The sequence below is a fragment of the Lipophrys pholis genome (genome assembly GCF_963383615.2).
Source record: "Lipophrys pholis genome assembly, chromosome: 3".
Lineage (NCBI taxonomy): Eukaryota > Metazoa > Chordata > Actinopteri > Blenniiformes > Blenniidae > Lipophrys > Lipophrys pholis.
The window spans coordinates 21,086,812-21,094,810 of NC_137627.1; the positions used below are offsets into that span (position 1 = coordinate 21,086,812).

The 7,999-nt window shown below is 44.0% G+C and overlaps 1 protein-coding gene across 1 annotated transcript in view; it reads left to right on the forward strand.

The window, feature by feature from the left end:
• Positions 1–6,182, forward strand: part of LOC308107234 (lissencephaly-1 homolog) — a 32,714-nt gene extending 26,532 nt beyond the window's left edge. Inside the window, exons 6-11 of the mRNA XM_080459455.1 lie at positions 1,093–1,261; positions 2,413–2,515; positions 2,630–2,858; positions 3,890–3,991; positions 4,117–4,273; positions 5,045–6,182. Coding sequence (XP_080315581.1) covers positions 1,093–1,261; positions 2,413–2,515; positions 2,630–2,858; positions 3,890–3,991; positions 4,117–4,273; positions 5,045–5,118 — 834 coding nt within the window. The 3' untranslated portion in view covers positions 5,119–6,182. The remainder of the gene's footprint in view (positions 1–1,092; positions 1,262–2,412; positions 2,516–2,629; positions 2,859–3,889; positions 3,992–4,116; positions 4,274–5,044) is intronic.
• The last annotated feature ends 1,817 nt before the right edge of the window (positions 6,183–7,999 follow it).

The following is a 7,999-nucleotide window of genomic DNA, read 5'->3' on the forward strand; positions in this document are numbered from 1 at the left end:
AAACAGTGTATCTGACGGGTCTATTTCAAGTATGTTTATGGCCTTGTGCATGAAAATAATTCCATATTCCTTACTTAATTTAAACTAGTGGATTTGAGATATGACATTGTGTCTGTTTAATTTCATTGTTCTGAGTGTCGTCTTAATACTGAATAATATTAAAGAATAGATTTGTGATGGACAGTATGTAAATGAGGACGGTCAGGTGTATTATTGTGGGGAGACTTTGGGTGTCGGATTACTCATTACTTAGTTTTTTTAAAAGAAATCCAGCAACCAAAGAGTTTGTCTAGCATTTTCACAAAGTATAATCTTCATTAAATGCTGTTGTTGTTTTTTTTTTTTTTTAAATAAAAAATAAAACGGTCGCTGTGAGATATCAGTCAGGTGATACTGATTTACAGGTTGCTACTAGATTCTATGTGCACTAAGTGATGCTGTTTCATGTGTGTATTGTTAAATCTGGTGCACATTCAAATTTATTAACTACAACGACTCAGCTACATAAAATCCAATAAAGCCCCTCTGCGCTTTGCTCCTTGTGGCCATCTGTAGCTTCATGTGGGGAAGAAGAAAGCTGAAGAACTACAAGGGTGGGGGAGGCAAAAGGCTGGGTGAGGGTCTTCTGTCACCGTCTGCCCATAACAACCCCCCCTCTGAGGAGGAGGAGTACCAAGGAGAATTTATCCCCACCGTGACAAACCGTCTGTCTTTTTCAAAGCCGGAGACGCAACAGCTTTTCAGGCTAGAAAATCATTGTTAATGCCACATTCTGTCAGCCCCCCCAACTCGCTCCACCACATGCAGCACAATAAACTGTTCTGGCGTTTATCAGGGCTAATTGCAGCCACATTCAGCATCCGGACAAATGCATGGTACAATGTTTTGGAGTCAGTGCAGTGTGTGTAATATCTGTAGAGCTGAGTCATTCTTTATGAATTCTTGACATGAAACGATGGAGCGACTCTCCCTCCTCACTGTTGGGTGATGCAACATGTTCAATGAAGAACTGAAGGGCTTCTTTGCGACCTTGCCCAGTTGTGTCTGTGACGTTTGAATTCTGGACATAATGAGACGTGCTCTGCTCCTCAGGTGTGGGACTACGAGACAGGAGACTTTGAGCGCACACTGAAGGGCCACACAGACTCTGTGCAAGACATCTCATTTGACCAGACCGGGAAGCTGCTGGCGTCCTGCTCTGCTGACATGACTATCAAGCTGTGGGATTTCCAGGGCTTCGAGTGCATCAGGACAATGCACGGTAAGATAACAACCTTTTTTCAAATTTTTGCAAAGCTTTTCTGATTTAGGCTTTCTGATTTGACTTGAGTAACCCATTTTCTTTCTTTTTAGAATCATGTTCTTTATCTGTCAATTTACTCAACCTCTGGCAGTGTCATCACTGAAGATTTTTGCTTTTTTTCCCCACACCCTAAATGTCTACTAAGTAATGGCAGCGTGGTTTACATGTGCCCTCTGGCTGTGATTGGTGACCCTCCTTACAAATGATTCACTTCTCATCTTCATATGATATGCCCTTTACTGGCTGGATGTGAAACAGACATGACTGAAAATCAATTAGAGAAGCCACACAAAGCCATTTTATACGTACGCTGACGCTTTGACCAATTGCCAGTCATTTTTTTATCATCAAAGTGGGCGTGAGTGGCTGGCACACATCCTCGCACAGATGAGCAGTGATCGCTGAGCGGCTGAAAGCCTTTATTGAACCGAGTCGTTTGCTTGGTTCTGTTCTCAGTTTTTCAAATACATCCTTCTTTATGTCTCTTTACTTTCGATTATTCTGCTGAACCTTTCCTCCTTTCTTTAATGCACTACCCTTTTCCCGCACCTCTAAAACCAACATGAGGCCGACTGGTGAAGTAGATTAGTGCCGATTTGGACAGCAGTTTAATTATCCTCTTCAGCGGAAGATGGCACTTTTCTTTCCCCCCATCCCCCATAAGCGCCCCGCCGTTATTATAGCCTCGTGGTGTAAGTGCACAGAGGCACACAGGCTGTTAAGCTGGCCTTTTTACAGTATACTTACTGTTGTCTGCATCTGTTTAGGAGCTTAAATATGGACCAGCATTTAGGTAATTAGGCATCTTTTATTCTCCATGGAACAAAAATAAGCTCCAGCAAATTGGCTGCCTGGCTCGTCATTTAATTGGCTAATTATGACCAAACCCATCACTTTTATTTTGTGTTCCTGTTGTGTGTTGGATGCTAAAGATGTGTGAAAAGGGTTGCTGAATCAGCTGGTAGTTAAACAGAGTAACGAATGATTAAAATGTTCACCACTTGTGAAGAGGTTGAATAGTTTTGCTTTGATTACTTTGTTTGGTTCAGACATAGACTTGCAGAAGCTTCCAGCTCTGACGAAGATGTTGTTTTGTGTTTTCCGTTTAGGACATGACCACAATGTCTCGTCTGTTGCCATCATGCCCAATGGAGATCACATCGTTTCTGGCTCGAGGGACAAAACCATAAAAATGTGGGAAGTTGCTACCGGGTAAGGAGGAAAAAAAACGTCAACACTCCTGAAACAAATTTTGTATGCAAGCCCGACTCGCCATGTTTTCACTGACGGCTCAATAACCCTAATGCTTTTCCGTTTGTGCATCAGATACTGTGTGAAGACCTTCACGGGCCACAGGGAGTGGGTTCGCATGGTTCGACCCAACCAGGACGGCACGCTGATTGCAAGCTGCTCCAACGACCAGACGGTTCGCGTGTGGGTCGTGGCCAACAAAGAATGCAAGGCTGAGCTGAGGGAGCACGAACACGTGGTGGAGTGCATCGCCTGGGCGCCGGAGAGCTCCTACCCCACCATCCTAGATGCCACAGGCTCTGAGGTAAAGGGCTCATTATTGTGTACTTTTTTTGTTTTTTAATGGGGACAAATGCCCCAAGGCCAGCGCCACGTGTGTTTTAAGACATAACACACAGTGGATCAGTATGAGATCAGTCGGAGTGATAGCTGAAGACATTGGCTCCTGCCAAATGGTAAAAAATAAACTCAGCCTGGCTTTCGTTCCTTCAAAAATTTTATGTTGCTCAGAAAGCTGTGAACCGACGGGAGGTTGACTAATGTATGATTTAAATGAGCTGGATTTTCTTCATCTTCACAAACAATGCTCTGTGCTGGTCTGAAGGGACGATGGTGGTGTTTTTCTTTGTGTGTTTTTTTATTTGTTTTTTTTTTTTATAAATCTGTCAAGTCGTCATTGTTTATGAAAAACACCCATGATTTATGATTTATGATTCTCACAAGTGATTTGAGAATGTATCAGGGTTGGAGGTGCTAGTTTAATGTGAAGAGCTTAACTGAACTGCTTTACGTTACGTTGTTAATTGGTAGTACATGCAGGTATTTGAAAACGAGCTGACCCGGCACATCTGATTGGTGAACAGACTCAGTTCATTCAGTGATTAAAGCAGTTTTTATACACATGATGTGACGCATCCTCCCTGTCAGCGTGTGTTGTTCTGTCAGTGGACCTCAGACGTCACGGCTCAGACCGACAGCTGTGTGAACCGACAAGCTCCTGCTGCAGAAGAATCACCACATTGCCTCCAGTCAGCCTCCTCGTGCCTTGTGATCTCCAGCGTGTCCAATTGTAGCCTGACTGATTGTAATAAAACTCCTCTCTCAGCAGCTCTCTGACCTTCACTAAAGCTCCTTTTAGACACTGAAGTAAAAGATGCACGTTACTTTAAATAAAAATGGGCTGAGGAGGGGTTGACATCGGGCCGACCTGGAGCCTCAAAGTCCGCGATCATCTCACAAATGCTCCCTGAACCTTAATGCCAGCTACACAAAGTTGTTCCAGATACGTCGATGTATACGAGACTGATTAATTTTCCCCTCTGTGTCCCTGAACAGACTAAGAAGAGCGGCAAACCTGGACCTTTCCTGTTGTCCGGATCAAGAGACAAAACCATCAAGATGTGGGATGTCAGCATTGGCATGTGCCTTATGACACTGGTGAGAATCGCCTCTTGTTATTCGCGCAAAATCCCGAGTGAAAACATTCAACTTGAATCTGATGAGTTGGGTCGTCAGTGTCAGCATTGTTTTTTTTTTTTGGTTTTTTTTTGTGTGTGTCATAGGTCGGCCATGACAACTGGGTACGTGGGCTTCTCTTCCACCCTGCAGGCAAGTTTATTGTGAGCTGCGCAGACGACAAGACCTTAAGGATCTGGGACTACAAGAACAAGCGTTGCATGAAAACCCTGTGTGCCCACGAACACTTTGTTACCTCTCTGGGTAAGCAGCCTCCCCAGCCCCTGTCCTTTTCATTCAAAAACAGACAAACAGAAAAACCTTCATCCTGTCGATGGTTTCTGCAGAAAGCCTATTTGCTCATTGGCCTGTGGATCCCAGCTCACAAATATGAGCTTCCGAGCAGGGCTGGGTGATTGTAATGGAGCCCAGCTTCTCCTCCAGTGTCCTGAGGGTTGCTGGCAGCTGGGCTTTACGCGGTAGACGAGCGCTGCAGGATTTTCCCGCCTCCCCCTCCTCGTATCTGCGGCTTTCCTGCAGATCAAGGCTCGGGAACTCTCCTGAGGAGCTCTTGAGCCAACTTTTCCTTGGCAGGCTGTTTGAAACTCAGTCCTCTTAAATCCTGCTTCAACTAAAGAGGATCGCTGAGAGCTATTGATGTGATGAATTCTGGCTCGGTGTGGAAGAGACAAAGCACCTTTGTTTGAAATCATTGAGAAAGAAAAAGGTGTTCACCACTTTCTGAATGCTATTATCAGGTCCGTCATTGCTTCAAGCAGTGAGATTAAAACACTGAATGTCTTGTTTATTTCCAGCTATTGATTGTGACGCTATGGACATTTGGTTTTGACCTCCACAACAGGTGGTTTGACATGAATCTGGTCAATGATGTTGGAGTTGAGTAAATTTAACAATTAACTATGAGTCGATATCAATACCCAATTGAGCCAAGACAACATCATTGTTCTCTGCTAATGTGCGTCTTCAACCCAATAAAAACCCTGTTCTGATGATGCCTTTTGTTTTGTCCCACAGATTTCCACAAGGCTGCTCCCTACGTGGCCACCGGCAGCGTAGATCAAACATTAAAAGTGTGGGAGTGTCGCTGATTTGGACCTGGGAGGATCAGACCACCCACAACCCCTCCTTCATTTTACCCAGGCGCTTCTCTGGATCCCACATCTCTTCACCCCCCCCCCCCCCCCCCCCTTCACCTCAACTGCTCATCTTGATCTTCTCCGGCTACAGTCACCACCGTGTTTATTTAACCATCGCGCTCTCTGGTCCAATAACTTTTGTCCTTCTGTGTAAATTATTCCTGGATGTAGATCAAGCTATTAAATGTTACACAAAAAAAGTATTCTTGCATGGTAATCCAAAATTGTATACTGTAAATTTACATAACGTTGTCTAGAAGTACCATAGGTTTAACTCGGGGCTGAGCGTCTGTCACGCAGCCTTACCTACCACCTGAAGGCAGATGTTTCTGACTGGGTTTGAACCGTAGGGCACTAAAAACTCAATAATTTAAGAAATGACAGTGTCTTTATGTGTAAGATTTATTTTTTGTCTATTTTTTTATTTAGGATTCTCTTTTCTCTCTCTCTTTCTCTTTCTCTTTGTTATTTCTCTTTCACTGTCGTAGTCTGTTGGTGCCTAGCTTGGTCAAACGTTTGAGAGACGAGGCAGGGAAACGAGATTGTGGGGCTTTGTTATCGAATTAATCTGTAGCTTTATAACATCACTTCTCAAGTGTGCATACCATTCTTTTTTTTCTTTTTTTTTCATGTGGAACTAAGTAATATTTTAATGGCTTGTATATACAAAATGTTTGAAACTGTTGTCATTTGGACCTCGGGGGCTTGGAAACTGCTTTGTACTCTTGTCATGGTGGCACATGAACCACTAGCTGTGGCTTTAGATAAATTATTTCATTTTTGTTGACGGATTTGTGAACAAGCGTTTCGCAAGAAAGCCCGGTGTAGCGAACGGGTTGGCGTCCTGCGTCTCGGTGCGGGGGTGACCTTTCACACCGGTCTGGTGCATCTCACTTGTCGAGGGTGAGAATCCGTGACCCTGCATGAGTCCTCTGTCCCCTCCCCTCTCCTCGGTCACTTCTGGATCGGTGTGAAAATGCCCCCACGGAAAAAAGACCCCCCCCCCCCCCCCCCCAGAAGACATGATGAGTCAAAGTGAGCCCCCTGGGTTTAATATCTGGGATGTGCAAAGATCTGTAACTTCTGAGTTTTATGACTCGGCATAGATGAAAAAATGGGGGTTTTTTGAGCGAAAGCAAAAAAAAAAGAATGACGAAAGTAAATTTGCTCTGAAAATAGATGTAAATTTAGCAGGATAAGAGATTTGGCAGTTTGTTTGTTTTTTATTAATGACTGTAAATGATGGAGTGGATGGGAGGGAGGAAAGCCCAGCAGAAGACGCTCACTGAGGAGCTGTTGGAGCAGTTTGGTCTGGAAAGCGCTCGCTCGCTCCCGTGCCGCGTTTCTTTAGAAAGCAAAGAAAGATGTAGGTCAACCGTACCGAGCGAGGATCTCTACAGGCAAACCCCCGCAGGGCCCTTCACTGCGTCTCCTGAGTGACTTTTCCTCAGAACGGGCAGCTTGTCGCCTTTGCGGAGCTGCAACTGTAAAGTAGGAAGAATATAATTGTCTTTGAGCGGCTGGGAAGTCTGAACCAGCCCGAGCTGTAGGGACGACCGTTCCACTGCCCCTATAGGACAATACATAATGAAACATCTTGCCCCGGGCCGGAGTTGCTAAGATGATTCATTAATCTTGCACATCCCTGTTTTCACTAAAGTCGTGTGATGGCGATCACAGGTGACATTAATGATGTTGATAAATGCATAAACCTCTAATTTCTGATTAGCCTTTTCATTCCAATGCAGTTCTCGGCTAATAAAGAATTCCACTGCTTAACTTCTTACCTTCCGCTTCTTTGCCAACTCTTCCCGTGTGTACTGGACGTGGTGATCTGCTGCTCAAGCTCTTGTTCGTGGTCACCGTGAGCCTGACGTGACCTGTTGATGTAGCACTGCTGCATGTAGACCTGTAGCCCGAGGCAGAGCTGTCCCGACACGCAAATGGAAGAGCTCCATGGGTTTGTCACTTTGCTATCGATTCATACGTAGAGTTTTAAAGTATAAAACTGCCGCTTCCTGTAAACGGGTGGCGACCAGTTGGCCCGGCTTGAGAATAATACAAAGTTAAATGAAATGTCTTGTAAGTGCATCAAAAATGCAGAAAACTGAACTATTTCTCAACCGTTTCATCAATTAAATGCTACTATACCTGAAAATGTTCATGGTATCTTAACTAGTTTTGGTTCAAATTGATCCAAAACATGGATATCACCGCAAAGATGATCAGTTTCCCATTAAAGTATTTGAGTATTTACTACACGCTAAGCTATTGGATCTTTATTTTGTCTTTATATTTGCTTTATTGAAATTTACTGGAAAGGTTTTGAAGTTCAGGTTTGGAAAAAAAGTGTCAAAGGAACTGGATGTTTTGGAAAAACATGACCAGTGTAGAAAATGTACCGTAATGCTGAATGCTTAAAAGATCTGCAGAAAGTCATGACATTAATAAAAATGTGGGAATATTAAAATAATTGGATATTGCCAGTGAAACTGAGTGAGACGTCACATGCTGTGACTGCAAAATCGGACAGGAAGTGAATGAAGCTTGTAAAAATTGTAAATGGCAGTGGTGTTACGGTGCCGCTCAGTTTTAGAGACAAACAGCCAAGTCAGCTGTTTACAGAAATCAATTCAGGCTTATAACAATTAGCAGAAAAACTACAGAAGGCGGGGAAATAGGCAAAGTCATCCTCCAGATTACCAGCAGTTGAAATGGGCCCCTGTGCGTTCAGACAGCTCTGTTCTCTGGCTGCAGAAAGGCTGGTTTTGTGGTGTGTGATGCTATTTGAAGGAGGTTTTACAGCCTCCTCCTGTAAACGCTCTGGGATTGT